Source organism: Megalobrama amblycephala, linkage group LG14 (genome assembly GCF_018812025.1).
Source record: "Megalobrama amblycephala isolate DHTTF-2021 linkage group LG14, ASM1881202v1, whole genome shotgun sequence".
Lineage (NCBI taxonomy): Eukaryota > Metazoa > Chordata > Actinopteri > Cypriniformes > Xenocyprididae > Megalobrama > Megalobrama amblycephala.
Genome location: NC_063057.1, coordinates 29,184,060 through 29,201,302, shown reverse-complemented (window position 1 = coordinate 29,201,302; position 17,243 = coordinate 29,184,060). Strand labels below are relative to the sequence as shown.

Genomic DNA, 17,243 nt, shown 5'->3' with positions numbered 1-17,243 from the left:
TCTGTCCCCCTTGTAAGTGACTCTCAGTCCTCTGGCCATTCTCCCTTAAAGGAACCCATTCCTTTGAAGCTGTTGGTTCCAAACCTTTGAGCGGCCTTGGCAGGCCTTTCACTCTGTGGAGGCCTCTTTGAGGCTTTTTTAGCTTGGGCAGTGGCCGTAGGGAGTTATGCCACTGACAGCTTGTGACCGGAAGGAGTTGAGTGTTTTAGCTCTCTTCTCAGCCATTGTAGGCATACACTCCCCTCAGAATGGCGTTCTAGGACGCAGTGTGAGTTCCCTTTTGAAAGGGAACATCTCGGGTTACAACTGTAACCCTGGTTTCCTGAGAACAGGGAACAAGACACTGCGTCTCGTTGCCATGCATCTGGGCTGCCTGCTACAGTCACTTTAGACCAGGGGTTTCACCTAATCACAGAGACAAACAGGTAAGATCCATGTGCAGCATTTAATGGGGAAATCCAGAACGTAATCCACAGACAGGCAAGGGTCAAAATCCATAAAGACAGTCCATACAAAAAACAAGAAACACGAAAACCAAAAACAGAGACCAGGAAAACCATACATGAAAACACCATAACCAAAGCAGAAAACAAACCGGGTATAAGTAGGCAGACACTAATGATGAAACACAAAACAGCTGGGTGCAATGAACGGGATAATGAGTCCGGGAAGTGGGTTATGGGAAATTAAGTCCAAGGGGTGAAAACAAGAGTCCGGGTTGGAGTGCCCTCTAGTGGCAGACAAGGGCACTGATATGACAGTTCAACAAACAAGTTAATAATATTAAGTCACTTACATTTTAGACGAAATAATGACTGTTTTGGTCTATTTTAGCAGCGAAAATAGATCCGATGAATCCAAACAAAGATCACATAGCGCATCTCACAGCAACGCTCAATCGTGTTTTGAATGATTCAGTGTTTTGAACAAATCATTTGAGTCAAAGATTCAATGACCCATTCACAAACATCTGTCTCATTCTTGATGAATCGGCTGTTTGAACGAATCGTGAGTGAACGACTCACTCGCTTAATAAAACCGCTTATCACCTGCATTTGCGCTCACTATCGACCAACCAATCAAATTTCTAAACACATTTTAATTTTTATTCAGGAGTTATGTATATACAAAACTATAACTTTTTATGACAGTAGTTTAGTGATAAAAAAATGTGCAATTTTTTTTTCAGGTTTCCCCCCTGTCTGGGCGCACTAGTAGTACGCCATAGGCTGTCGCCGGCCAATAGGATTGGCGTGATTCGACTATCGTTCAGACACCTGTCACATGAGGGCATTCCCCATAAGCATTCTAGTTTGCAGTGTCTCATTCCCTGTTCTCAGGGAACCAGGGTTACAGTCGTATCCCGAGATGTTTTCCCAGCAGAACATTGCCCTAAGCATCACACTGCCTCCACCGGCTTGTCTTCTTCCCATAGTGCATTCCTAGTGCCATGTGTTCCCCAGGTATACGACGCATACGCACCTGGCCATCCACATGATGTAAAAGAAAATGTGATTCATCAGACCAAGTCACCTTCTTCCATTGCTCTGTGGTCCATTTCTTATGTTCACATGCTAACTGTTGGCGCTTTCGGCGGTGGACAGGGGTCAGCATGGGCACCCTGACTGGTCTGCAGCTATGCAGCCCCATACGCAACAAACTGTGATGCACTGTGTATTCTGACACCTTTCTATCAGAACCAGCAATAACTTCTTGAGCAATTTGAGCTACAGTAGCTCGTATGTTGGATCGGACCACACAGGCCACCCTGTGCATCAATGAGCCTTGGCCGTCCATGACCCTGTCGCCGGTTCACCACTGTTCCTTCCTTGGAGCACTTTTGATAGATACTGACCACTGCAGACCAGGAACACCCCACAAGAGCTGCAGTTTTGGAGATGCTCTGATCCAGTCGCAATTTGGCCCTTGTCAAATTCAATCAAATCCTTACGCTTGCCCATTTTTCCTGCTTCTAACACACCAACTTTGAGGACAAAATGTTCACTTGCTGCCTAATATATCCACCCACTAACAGATGCCGTGATGAAGAGATGATCAGTGTTATTCACTTCACCTGTCAGTGCTCATAATGTTATGCCTGATTGGTGTATAATATCTATAGGTTCGTCAGCTTCTCCGAAAACATCAGTTAGTTCACAAAAATTTCCTTGGTTGTTTGACTCTTTCCTCTCATCATGCCCACGGAAGGGCAGGCCTTGACGTCCCAGGTAACCTGTTCGACGTACCAAAGTTTTCTCAATTTTCATTCTTCTCAGCAGATCTGTTGTTAGTAATAGCTGTTGCTATTGATGGCTTTTTACCTGCACACACATCCTTGTAATCAGCCCATGCCTTCACTGCTCGGAGTGTTGCATGTTCTAATAGCCGCGGTTGCCTCTGTGCTTCATTTTTAGTTTTGCTGATATCTTCTGTAGTGTTGGAGCTAATGCCGGTTGATGACACTGGAACGTTGTCTGTTATAGAATTTGCATTAGAAACTGTAGGCCCAGATGACGTTCCACTGAAAGCACTACAGTCCTCATGTTTTTTTCATTACTGCTCCCATTCTCCTGATTGCTATTATTTAATTTCTTCGTTAAAAAAACATCCAGGGAAGACAAGATAGGTCTGTATCTCAGCTAATCAAAACGATGTGCGATTGATGCAATAAACCGTGCACACTCCACACAAAAATTAAGTGTTCATTTTTCAATAATATATACATGTATAGATGTAGCTTATATGCTCATGTATAAACTGCCATTGTGATGTCTACGTTGTTAAAATAATAAAAAAAAAAACACATTTTAATTACCAAAAACAAAGGTAAAAAAAACTACTCTAATCCTGAAGTGGGATCCAATCAGGGAAGTTGCCATTTAGAGCGCTCATCGTGCGAGACCCCGCTACCATGAATTGTCACTATTAGGAACCTACCAATGGTCAGATCCGTTCTTCTAAAAATATTTGTATTATCTTTAACCAGTATCATCATTATCTGATGTTTTACGTCAGAAAACTGCCATACTCAAACGCCGCACCTGATCACAAACCTCACTACACATGAAATAAGCTAATTGCATAAGTGCACGCGCAATCTCTCTTTCTCTCTCTCTCCTTTTTTTTTTTTTTTTGCAGTATTTACTACAGGATTTTGTCCTGTACAGTATGTAATTTTACTGTGATATTATTTTAGTACTACTGTCATATTTCTTTTGTAATACTTGGAATTTCCTGTAATAAACCTGTGGTCCTTAATTGTGTTTATGTAGCATTCTGTGGGATTCCTGTAACCTTTTATTTCTAGAATATTATCAGTAGCCCCTCACTGCAGAACACAGGTTAAGGGCTATGTCTGGGCTAATATCTGCAAGAATATTACAGGATTACAAACTGTACAATAAAGTGACGTTCTAAAAACGTGGTGCTCAAGTTAAAATCAGTTCAACTTTTTAAAGAATGCATCTCAAGACATTGCGTTTTTTCTTTTTCTTTTCTCGTTCCACTGCCCGCGTCCCGCGTTTTTCAAAGCATAAACACATTCTGTGTGAACGAGCCCTTAGAAAACAGTTTAATAATGCAGTTCATGGATTCTTCTCCGTGGATATACACCTCTTCTAGTATTTTGTCGGTTAATCAAACAAGGGTAAATAGAGGATTTTCTTAAAATAGAGTACACAAATTTAATCAAGGAATTGTGAAAACCTTACTTTTGAGTCATGTGATATTCATGGGTCCTGTCTGTCTCAGTGCTGAAACTCTTTATACAAACTTACATGTACAGACAGCTCAAAACTTATGAGTATAGTGTATTATACTGACTTTATACAGTAATTTAATTTAAATTCCAAACACACATTAGTTCTCATTAATACAGGTTCATATGTTAATGATTCTTCATGATTTTCATCTTAAATCATACACTGAAGTTTCAGAATTATTGGAATCACATTTTGCAAATCTCCTGTTATCTTAAGGGAAACAGTAGGAAAACACGGAAAGTGCTGTGGTTATTCTGGTCACCATATATCCTTGTGTTAGGCCAAAGTCTCACATACACAACATCTCCGACCTCCAGGATCAACACAACTCCATTTGAGGAGTTTAAATCATTCTAAGGCTGATACTGATATGCTATAACCACACGTTGTCCATTCTTAAAGATGGAGGCACCTGCTGCAGTTGGACCATGACCACATACAGAGAATGTGAACATGTACGCTCCTTTCAGTGGGGCTGTGAAAACACCTAAATCAAATAACAAGAGACACAGAATCAGCTGTTTCCTGTATGATTGCTCAATTACCAAACACACTGTGTAATAGTTTTGAAAGATGGTAAATCATTTCAGGCTACGTTTACATGACAACAATGTCCTAAAAACAGTCAATTGTTTTCTTTGCGTTTTTCGTGTACTGAAAATGACTTTGTCAAAACGATCCCCGTTCACACAGATCTAAGAATGCCCTAGATTTTGGGAAACTGGATTTATGCACTTATGATAGAGTTTAAATTAACTTGTTTTACGGTATCATAATGTGAGCTGTTGTTTTGTGGTGTGAACTTTGATCTTATCATCTTTAACCTTATTATTATTATTCTCAGGTTAGTTAAAGTAAGTCGAGTCTGGCCTAAATTATAAGCATTTTAAATTATAGTTTGGTCAGAAGACTTCTCTGTGGTTCTTGATTAAAGTCTTAAAACATCATAAATCAAAGCTTTTTTGAGTAGTAAAAATCGTGCTCTGATAACAAAAGTGATGTCTCGCGCCGTTGTCAGACCGCGATCAGACCTCACTAAGCGAGTGCTGAACGCAGTTGGACATAGTGGTGTTTTAGAGGTAAAAAATTATATATATACTGTTCGGTTTCTCGCACAAACCGATCGTTTCGTGTCTTAGGACATCAATGTGTTGTCACAAGCCGCAGGGTTTAATTTGGATTTGTCTGTGCATGTTTTTTTGACTCTTATAGATTGTGTTACCATTCACAAGCTTACACCACTGACAGACTGTAACGGTTGCAGTTAAAATCATCATTTGTGTTCTACTGAAGAAACAGTCACCTACAATTTTCATTTTTAGGTGAACTGTCCCTTTAAGTGAGCATCATGCAGGGCTTTGGTCTCATCTTAGAGCTTGTGGTGAACGTTACATTAAAGTATCCTCTAGGTGTTGTTTTGATCTAAATCTCACACACATCTGCTAAGTGTTGGCCCAGTTTTTTCCAGAACTCAACAGAACGGCAGTTAAAACCCTCAATCAGCCACAAGCGAGGTTGAATGACCTGTGGTTAGTGATTCAACTCCCCTTGTGAGCTGGTGAATTTCAGTAACAAAAGAATTTAACACGAAAGATCATTTTATTAGTAAAATCAATTTCAAAGTAATCATCTGCTGTTTTCTAAGCAAACGAATAATCTCTTTGGCCCTTCGATCAATCCTTTGTTGCCCTTCGTTGCCCTTGCCACATTTTTCTCTGCCTTCTTGAAAATCCTGGACTGCTGTCTTTGTATTCCTTCTTGAATCAAAGCATTCATGTCATTTCTAAGTTCTTTTGACCTGTTTGTGGAACTGTCAGCAGAACACACTTGTCGAACTAAATTATTCTAAACAATTCTGAGATATTTTGGTCTGTTTAGGGGGTCCTTCAGCAGATCCACACTCTATTTGGATTTGAGCCATCAGTATTTTGATCCGGATACTCAACAGAACACAAATTAAGATATTTTTTGATGCAATCTGAGGGTTTCAGAACCCTACATTGGCAACAACGTCATTGCACCTTTTGAGGTCCAGAAAGGTATTAAAGACATTGTTAAAATAGTCAACGTGACTACAGTGGTTAAACCTTAATGTTATGAAGTGACAAGAATACTTTTTGTGTGCAAAAACAAACACTTCCAGGTTCAATGTCTGAATGCCGAAACATGGGCTGGTGGTGACCCAGATAGCATGGTGACATTGATACAACATTGAATTTTGATGAAAACTGACAGCACACATGGGTGAAGACATTGAACTAACAGTGATTTGTAGTTGATGAGCACAAGATCATGCAGGTATGTAACCCTGCAGAACACTAGTGGGTGTTTCCCAATCAGTGGTCGCCTATTCAGATGAAGTCGTAGCTTGATGATGGAAGGAGCTTGAGTGCGGAATCCTCAGAGATGTCGTCTTCACCTCATAGCTGGTGGAAAACAATGGGGACAGGACTCAGGCAGAAATCATGTTTATGGATGAGATTATTAACGTTACTGTAGTATGAAGCTGAGCAGGGCCGAGTGATGTTGGAGCTGAACTAGGCCACTGGAATGACTAATAATGCGAGAGACGAGCGCGACACACGCCTCGATAATTAGCGGAACTTTTATTATGCCACATTCGCTTCTGCTTCTTCTAGTCAAGCCGTTGTGGGTTAAGCAGCGCTGTTTATCATATTAGATACATTTGAGTGTGTTATAACATTATTATGAGCGTTTGTAATAGAAATATTTCAATTAAATCATACAACTATAAAATTGTTAAATAGTGCCGTTTTTAATTAAATTATTAGAATAGGACAAACACACTGTAAACAATTAATAAGTAAACTATATTACAAGCAGTTTAGTGAAGTAATGAAACTTACTTGATATGCCCACAATATCTGACACTTTAGACATATCGTAAAGTACAAGGAAATTGCTAATCGCTAAAATCAACTCCTCCATCTTGTCACGACACCACACTATAGCAGACGAATCACGTGCACTCCTCTGACTTCACTCCTGTTGGTTGTTACTCTCGACATTAGCTGGACATTTGCATAAAGTTAAAATTTCGGAACTTTTGTCATGTGTCTCGTGTCACTTGACACGCCTACATTCTGTTGCCAACGATCGTTGTTGGTTGTGTAGCTGGAAGTCGCCAGCGCTCCATTGAAAATGAAAGGGATCATGTCACTTTGTTGTCAACTCTTCTCCACAGGTGAGTTTGTCTTCCAAGAAGCTTACACTGGTCCCCCCCGTGTCTGTGTATCAAGCTGGCTAAAGCTGAGAAGCACTCCAAAGTTGTCTTTAACTTCCGCCAGACGTGACGTGAATGTGGTGAGTGATGAACAATCAAATAATGACATGCCTTGTTCCACTGAGGTGGCTGAGAAAGAGACTGTGACTAACTCATCAGTGCAGATAACATAATGAGTCTGTCTGATTTATCATGTGGTGCAGAACAATCCAGATACTGACACAGTATGGAACTGGGTGGAGCAATCACAAACGTTTATTTTAGGGGATGGGCAGTTTTAATAGGTTAAATTCTGAGTTGAGTTGAAGTTTAGGCTAAAGGGATGTTGCATTTATTTGTGTGTAATACATTCTGTCCTTTGGGGCTTGCTGTAGGCAAGAGAGGAATGGGCACGCGAATAAAGTTAAAAAAATTGTGCACCGTTCATGGAACTTCTGAGTCTCGTTTTCATTATTTTATTATTCAAAAGTGTTTAGGCGAACCCAATAGAGAAGCTCGGTTACACCGTCATCCGTGCCTTACAACTGTTAAGAGTAGTATGCTAGTATGCTTTATTTTCAACTGCATAAACATTATTACATAGGTAGGTTTTACTAACTCTTATTTATTGATCAACACTCAGGAAAAAAAAAGGAAAACCCTCTCTGCACAGCAGCCATGTTGTTTATTATGTTACTAACATAAGTTGATATTCTCTGAATGGTGTCAATGTTGAGGAGAGTTAGATTAAGTTGCAAGAGTCAGAAAAGTACTATTTGTTTACTTAAAAAAAAAAATCACTTTGAATTCACATATACACCTGAAGAGTCCAATGGATCCCAGTAAAAAATCCCATAGAACTGGTCCTTCAGGATATTTACAATTTAAAGACAATTCTTATAGGAATCTTATAATGGTTCCAAAATATGATAGAAATTCTACTTAGAATCCTCTACTTTTCTTATTGGAATCATTTAGGATTTTTTGACAAAGGTAAGTTGCAAAATGGCTGAAACCAAGACAACCGATACAATTGATAGAGAAACAGAATTTGGTGACAGTAACACAAAGCAAATCTAAACAAACACAAATAAAATAATACCAGTACAACCAAAAAGAAACCTTCACTCGGGCATTAGACAAGGACATGACTGGACCCAGAAAGCAACAGTGGATCAAAGAGCAAGGGTTTTCTGTGAGAGATGCGTTAAGGTGACTGCTCTCACTCAGTTTGCCCTAATGCTTGCAAAAAGGACCCTGAGAACAATGAACGGACATTACGACCTCAATTTAGAGGGCATACAAGATTATGTAGCTCTTAAAAAATAAATTTACCTTCCATGATCCAGTGACGTAACACTCACAACATACAGAAATCCTACAATAGCTTCTTTAGTGGCTATAACAGCAACAGCTGGTGCTCTGACTTGGCATTTTAGAAAAATGTTGACATAAACCTAAAAATGTCTTGAGCCATGGTAGGTGTGATATTATTTTAATAAATGACTCCATACTGTACAATTATTGAAAATGAGTTTTTCAGTAATTCAATGACCCATTACCATTTAACCATCACCATACCTCTGTTAAACTATGCAGTGGCATTCAGCTAAGCTGTCCTATTTTCCCTCACAGGAAAGATGAGATGTGATTTCCCTGATGAGGACTCAAGATGCTTAAAAGAAGAAGCTCACAACAAACTCTCAAATGAGCACAATGACTCATTCTTTGAGTCATTGTGCTTTTACCCTAGTTTGTAGGGAATAAAGATGTTTGTGAACATGCAATGTGTTGTGAATAAATAATCAAATGTAATAACACAAGTGTATATGGTATGTCTCATTCTAACATGACCTCCCACAGTTATTTACCTTGAATATTAACTTGTGATCACTAAAGCCTTGTTTTGCATGTGTACTACACACTGTATGCTTACAGATTATGACTATAATGTATGTAATTTTACAGGTTTATCATGGACAAACAACACTTTTCTTGCAGGAATATCATATAATGTTACCATAATATTCTAAAAATAAAAGTTTACAGGAATACCACAGAATACTACATAACACAATTAAGTACCACAGGTTTATTACAGGAAATTCCAAGTATTACTACAGAAATAGTATTACTTACAGGAATATTACATACTGTACAAACAAATGGCCTGGTGATTATTACACTTTGCATAACTGTCAAAATATTACTGTAGAGTTAATACTGCATGATTTTAGGCCCCATTTTCACTCAGCAGACAAATCTTTTACAGATTTAGCGAAATCGCCTAAAAATGCGCAAAATCTGAGACAAAATTTGTTATTTGAGAGAATCGACAATGAGATATTTGGCATGCTAAATATCTGTACCTGTCTGCGATTAAAAAATCCTGGTAGCGCATAGACAATTTAGATCACAAGCTTCTAACATTTTTAATAACAATTCTGTTCTCACACGTGTCCTTGTGTTGTTCCCTTATCACTCCTCATGTGTGTTTGGTTGTGAAGCGTAGTCAGAGAGACAGACCAGACAGAGTTGTCAGCGATTTTTCTTATAATGAAGTCATGCAATATGTAACCTCCTGTCGCCGATCCATTAAGCAATCTGCACACAGCAGTGACTGAATGCTGTCCCAGATAGTCGTACAGTGTGAAAAGAACAGTGATCTGATGAGTTTAAAAATCATGCAATGTGAACTTGACATTACTTGACACGGGTAAATTGCAATAGAGGATTTTTTCTTTCTTTTTTTTTTTTTCAAAGAGTAGAGTACTAGAATTTAGTTGATGAATCATGACAGCCCTACTTTTGAGTCATGTGATATTCATGTCCTGTCTGTCTCAGTGCTGAAACCTTTACACTGTATACAATGTTACAAGTATATACAACTCAGACTTTTATACAGTTTTCTATTTCAAACACATTAGTCCTAATTAATACAGATTTATATGTAAATGATTCTTTATGACTTAATCTTAAATCATAAACTGAAGGTTCAGAATTGTTGTAATCACATTCTACAAAGCTCCTCTTCTCTTAAGGGAAACAGTAGGAAACCACTGAAAGTGTTGTAGTTATACAGGCTACCAAATATCCTTGTGTTAGGCCAAAGCTTAACATAGACAACATCTCCAACCTCCAGGATCAACACAACTCCATTTGAGGAGTTTAAATCATACTGAGGGTGATTATCATGTGCCATAACCAAACGCTCTCCATTCTTAAAAATGGAGGTAGTTGATGGAGTTCCGCCATGACCATATGCAGAGATTCTGAACATGTACGCTCCTTTCAGTGGGGCTGTGAAAACACCTAAATCAAATAACAAGAGATACAGAATCAGCTGTTTCATGTATTATTGCTCAATTACCAAACACACTGTGTAATAGTTTTGAAAGATGGCAGATGATTTCAGGCTACGTTTACAAGACAACAATGGGTTACACAAGGGGTGTCTTTGTTACACTGTAATTATACATTTAAGTAATGAGGAATATTAAGTAACTACATGTACTTACTATAGGGTTAGGATTAGGGTTTGGTTTGGTTTAGGTTTAGTTGCATGTAATTATGCATAATTTACAGTTATTACTATAGTAACTATATGTAACATATGTAACAATGACACTGTAAAATAAAGTGTTACCCAACAATGTCCTAAAAACAGACATGTGTTTTCTTTTTGTTTTTTATGTGTACTGACAACAACATTGTCACAATGATCCTTGTTCACACAGATCCATGGAAACAACTTTAAAACACTGTATTCTGCTGTCAGGCCAGTAGTTGGCGATGTCACTTTGTAAATGAACACTACACACCTAGAGACTGAACAAGTAATGAATATGACATCACCATTTTCACAAATTCACATTTTTGTAGTTTACATGGAGTACTGTTTCCAAAAACTTGCACTTTGAGTGTTTGTAAATAACTTTCAAAAGTTTGCCTTTCCAGGTCCCCAAAACGCTGTTGTCCTGTAAATGAATGGCCAAAACACAAAACTAAAAGTTTACAGTTTTTAGTTCAAACTAGTGTCCTAATTTTTATATGAACAATTTTTGTATTCACAACTGCAGAGAGGTCTGAATGGAGCAGAAAGGTTTCATTACTATAAACTGAGTTTTATGACTCCATTTCATTGATAATTACCTGTAATTGGGTTGTAGGCGTTCCCTATGTTTGTGAAGACGTTCCTGTAGGTTAGTGTGATTTCAGTGGTAAAAGGACCAATATATCCACTGCCAGATTCCAGCATTGAAGCTGAAAAAGCTATTTCTCTGTCTGTTATTGAAAAAACATAAGCAATATTGTGATATATTACTGTATTACACTGAGAATGAATACACTGAATTTAACATCATTCAAGCACACTTTCACCTCTATTTTCCTTTCTCAACTCCACTTGACTCAGAGTAAGATTTGAAATTTCTGTGAAGGAATAAAGATTCTGTTAAATGACATTTACACTGATTATTGTAATAGATAACACAATTTACACAGTATACACTCAACTTTACACTAACATTTACACTATACAATGTATTGCATTGATGTTTTACTTTGAGGATCATTGATAAATGAATGTTTTGGTGATGTACCATCAGTTTTCTTGTTCAGCTCTTCCAGGATAAACGTCTGTTGTTCCTTCAGTTGCGTCTCTAAAGCTCTGATGTTTTCTTTCTGCTCTGTAACGGTGGCGGTCAGTTCTCTGATGTTTGCTTTCTGCTCTGTAACGGTGGCGGTCAGTTCTCTCAGTGCTGCATGGATGTCAGGGATGCCCAGATCACAGTATTGTTGTCTGTCAGTTGAAGCTTCAGCTCTCAAAGTGTCTGTTTGAGGTGGATTCTGTCTTCCGTCCTCAGAGCTGATCTGTTGACTGATCTCATTCTCATTGAGTCCTCCATCTACCTGCTGCTGGACGACAAACACAAAGGTTTCCAACAGCAGCAGTATACATACTAAAGCCTTCATTCTTCACTGATGTTTGTTTCCAGCTCTTGCTCTGTCATCCTCACAGCCTCTCATGTTCCTTTTATAGTGTCCTGATTCACTGTCTTTTGTACTTGATTTATATTGCCTCAGATAAATAAGTAGTTCAAGTTAGTTATTAATCATAATTAGTGGGGTGTTCCAGGCTTAGTAGATGTTTATCTCAATTCACATCATTTGTGGCACTGTTGATTTCAACAGAAAATAACTTTGACTCATCTCTTAGTTTTATATATATATGTATGTACAAACCCGATTCCAAAAAAGTTGGGACACTGTACAAATTGTGAATAAAAACAGAATGAAATGATGTGGAAGTTTCAAATTTTTATTTTATTCAGAATACAACATAGATGACATATCAAATGTTTAAACTGAGAAAATGTATCATTTTAAGGGAAAAAAATAAGTTGATTTTAAATTTCATGGCATCAACACATCTCAAAAAAGTTGGGACAAGGCCATGTTTACCACTGTGTGGCATCCCCTCTTCTTTTTATAACAGTCTGCAAATGTCTGGGGACTGAGGAGACAAGTTGCTCAAGTTTAGGAATGGGAATGTTGTCCCATTCTTGTCTAATACAGGCTTCTAGTTGCTCAACTGTCTTAGGTCTTCTTCCTCTTTATGTTGCGCCAAATGTTTTCTATGGGTGAAAGATCTGGACTGCAGGCTGGCCATTTCAGTACCCGGATCCTTCTTCTACGCAGCCATGATGTTGTAATTGATGCAGTATGTGGTCTGGCATTGTCATGTTGGAAAATGCAAGGTATTCCCTGAAAGAGACGACGTCTGGATGGGAGCATATGTTGTTCTAGAACTTGGATATACCTTTCAGGATTGATGGTGCCTTTCCAGATGTGTAAGCTGCCCATGCCACACGCACTCATGCAACCCCATACCATCAGAGATGCAGGCTTCTGAACTGAGCGCTGATAACAACTTGGGTTGTCCTTGTCCTCTTTAGTCCGGATGACATGGCGTCCCAGTTTTCCAAAAAGAACTTCAAATTTTGATTCGTCTGACCACAGAACTGTTTTCCACTTTGCCACAGTCCATTTTAAATGAGCCTTGGCCCAGACAAAACGCCTGCGCTTCTTTTTTGACCTATAGAGTTTTAGCCGGCAACGGCAAATGGCACGGTGGATTGTGTTCACCGACTATGTTTTCTGGAAGTATTCCTGAGCCCATGATGTGATTTCCATTACAGTAGCATTCCTGTATGTGATGCAGTGCCGTCTAAGTGCCCGAAGATCACAGGCATCCAGTATGGTTTTCCGGCCTTGACCCTTACGCACAGAGATTGTTCCAGATTCTCTGAATCATTGGATGATATTATGCACTGTAGATGATGATAACTTCAAACTCTTTGCAATTTTTCTCTGAGAAACTCCTTTCTGATATTGCTCCACTATTTTTTGCCGCAGCATTGGGGGAATTGGTGATACTCTGCCCATCTTGACTTCTGAGAGACACTGCCACTCTGAGAGGCTCTTTTTAGACCCAATCATGTTGCCAATTGACCTAATAAGTTGCAAATTGGTCCTCCAGCTGTTCCTTATATGTACATTTAACTTTTCCGGCCTCTTATTGCTACCTGTCCCAACTTTTTTGGAATGTGTAGCTCTCATGAAATCCAAAATGAGCCAATATTTGGCATGACATTTCAAAATGTCTCACTTTCAACATTTGATATGTTATCTATATTCTATTGTGAATAAAATATAGGTTTATGAGATTTGTAAATTATTGCATTCCTTTTTTATTCACAATTTGTACAGTGTCCCAACTTTTTTGGAATCGGGTTTGTAAATTTCCCTACTCTGTACTTTCTTATCAGTTCTAAAAAGACTTTTACTTTAAGACTTTAAACCTTAAGAATAAGAGGTTAAAAAATAACTTTTGGAGTCAGATGAATAACTGAATTATGCACTTCAACTGCTTTTTGTTAAAAATAGCAGCCCAAGCCTCCAGTCTTACACTGAGTTAATAATTATATGTGTGGTTTTCCTTCACATGCAAGAATATCTTCTTAAGTTATGGGAAAGTGGAAGAATCGACACTTTTGATAATGTGTACATTGACATCTACAAGACTGACATGTCTGAATTTGTTGTGTTGTCAGATTGTTTTTTATTTGTTTTTCTTCATAAAAGGTGCCGTCAGGGTGTGTAAACCACCATAAACTATATAGTGGTTAATCAATAATGAAAGTATATTTGTGACACGTGCAGAAGCACAAATGACATTCAGGCTGTTAAACAGGCCTGCAGTAAAAGCTTCAGATCAGACCCTGATTATTTGCTGAAGTGTGCTGCACATGCTATATTAAAAAGCCAGGGACAGTAGAGGAATATTTCATCTGTCTGACCACTTTTTCTAGACTCAGGAGAAGTGATTAGTCAGCTGGAAACAGTGGTAGAGTGTGTCTGATACATAGCCAAATGCACAAGCGCTCTTTTTTGTCAGCATTTGTGTGTGTGGTTAAAAACCAGCCAAAGAGCGCCATCTGCTGTTAAAACTGAGCTCAGAATCGATTCAAGAGAATCGCAATGCATTCGGGAAATCTCAGAATTGATCCATGAATCGAGATCAATCCTGATTTATTCTCCCAGCCCTGCTATCTATTGCATAACTGGAGTCCTTGCATTGTCAAGCCCTTGTGTGAAGCCCTACTTGAGTGAAGAACTTGATTAAGTTGTTTTCAACCATCCTTTCACAGAGCGACCAGCTGGACAACCAATCTGTATTCAAGAAACGCTGAAAACTCATCTCTTCCATGTGCACTTAACTGCCTCCTACAGACCCTTACCTAAAAATATATATTTTTCTTTTCCTTCTTTATTTTTTAAATTCCTCCCTGTTATAGTTTGTACTATTATAGACAGTTCCTAACTATGGTATTGCTATTACTTCCTATATTACATCCTCATTTGTATCACATAAAAAATTGAAAAGGTTGGCAAGATAACATCTATGTTATATAGAATTATTAGAAAGTATATTTCTCAATTTCTCCAGTACTGACTGTTATATCTTCATGTAGACAAGAAGCACAAAACTGTATATTCCTCTTAGGAAACTTTAATAACTAATTTGAACAAGCAGGATAACATGCATGCACATGCTCAGCATACTTTCTCACTCTGCTCACTTACTTCCTATGTATATATACAGGTGCTGGTCATATAATTAGAATATCGTGAAAAATTTCATTTTTTTATTGTAAATTATTTTTAAAAATTAAACTTTCATATATTCTAGATTCCCTACATGTAAAGTAAAACATTTCACAAGTTTTTTTTAAAAATTTTGATGATTAGAGCGTACAGCTCATGAAAGTCCAAAATCCAGTATCTCAAAATATTAGAATATTTACATTTGAGTTTCATTAAATGACCATCCCTACAGTATAAATTCCGGGTATCTCTTGTTCTTTGAAACCACACTAATGGGGAAGACTGCTGACTTGGCAATGGTCCAGGAGACAATCATTTCCACAAAGAGAGTAAGTCACAGATGGTCATTACTGAATGTGGTGGCTGTTTACAGAGTGATGTATCAAAGCATATTAAATGCAAAGTTGACTAGAAGGAAGAAATTGGGTAGGCAAAGGCGCACAAGCAACAGGGATGACCACAAGCTTGAGAATACTGTCAAGTAAAGCCGATTCAGACACTTGGGAGAGCTTCACAATGAGTCAAATGAAGCTGGAGTCAGCGCATCAAGAGTCACCACACTCAGACATCTTCAGGAAAAGGACTACCAAGCCACTTCTGAAACAGAAACAACGTCAGAAGCATCTTACCTGGGCTAAGGAGAAAATAACTGGACAGTGAACGGTGGTCGAAAGTCCTCTTTTCAGATAAAAGTAAATTTTGCATTTCATGTTGAAATCATGGTCCCAGAGTCTGAAGGAAGACTGCAATCCAAGCTGCTTGAAGTCTAGTGGGAAGTTTCTGAAGTTAGTAATGTTTTGGGGGGGCGTGACGTCTGCTGGTGTTGGTCCATTGTGTTTTATCAAGTGCAAAGTCAATGCAGCCATCTTCCAGGAGATTTTGGAGCACTTTATGCTTCCATCTGCTGACAAGCTTTATGGAGATGCTGATTTCCTTTTCCAGCAGGACTTTAGCACCTGCCCACAGTGCAAAAACCACTTCCAAATGGTTTGCTGACCATGATATTACTGTGCTTTATTGGCCAGCCAACATGCCTGACCCCTGAATCTATGGGATATTTTCAAGAGAAAGATGAGAAACAGTCGATCCAACAATATACAGATGATCTGAAGGCTCAATAGTGCCTCAGCAGTGCCACAGGCTGATCACTTCCATGCCACACTTCACTGATGCTGTAATTTGTGCTAGGAGTAAGTCATTTGCTGTAATATGTGCTGCCGACCAAGTATTGAGTGTACAAATGAACATACTTTAAAGAACTTGAACTTTTCTGTTTTGAAAATCCATTTTTTGATTGATCTTAGGAAATATTCTAATATTTTGAGATACTGGATTTTGGACTTTCATGAGCTGTACGCTCTAATCATCAAAATTTGAAAAAAAAAACTTTTGAAATGTTTTACTTTACATGTAGGGAATCTAGAATATATGAAAGTTTCATTTTTAAAAATAATTTATAATAAAAAAATGAACTTTTTCACGATATTCTAATTATATGACCAGCACCTGTATATATATCACTCAGGAACTCGAGTGCCATCTAGTGGTGCATTAATGTAAGGACATCACACTGACAGAGGTTCAATCAATATAGTCCAAGCTTATCAATAATACAGTCTTAATTTAGCCCCAGGGTGGCCTGTTTAATACTGGGTTTCAGTAGACATTCCCAATTTTACTATTAATAATTCATTCACATTCATTCATCACACTCAAGTCGTAAAGTGACCACAATCACATCATCTTAACCATCTCACATTAAACGTTTAATTTTGATGAACAGTGTGTAAAATAAGAATAAACATAAAAGAATAAACATAATAAATCCAACATGGAGAACTGAGGAAATACGTCCACAAAAAACCAGGGGCCCGTTTCAATAAGGAGGCTCAACCAACTCTGAGTTAAAGGTCCCGTTCTTCGTGATCCCATGTTTCAAACTTTAGTTAGTGTGTAATGTTGTTGTTAGAGTATAAATAAAATCTGTAAAATTTTAAAGCTCAAAGTTCAATGCCAAGCGAGATATTTTATTTAACAGAAGTCGCCTACATCGAACGGCCAGTTTGGACTACATCCCTCTACTTCCTTCT

The 17,243-nt window shown here is 38.2% G+C and overlaps 1 protein-coding gene across 1 annotated transcript in view; it reads right to left on the bottom strand.

The window, feature by feature from the left end:
* Window positions 1–17,243, bottom strand: part of LOC125245150 (complement C1q-like protein 2) — a 158,544-nt gene that overhangs the window by 43,713 nt on the left and 97,588 nt on the right. The window contains exon 3 of the mRNA XM_048155640.1: window positions 11,137–11,268. Coding sequence (XP_048011597.1) covers window positions 11,137–11,268 — 132 coding nt within the window. The remainder of the gene's footprint in view (window positions 1–11,136; window positions 11,269–17,243) is intronic.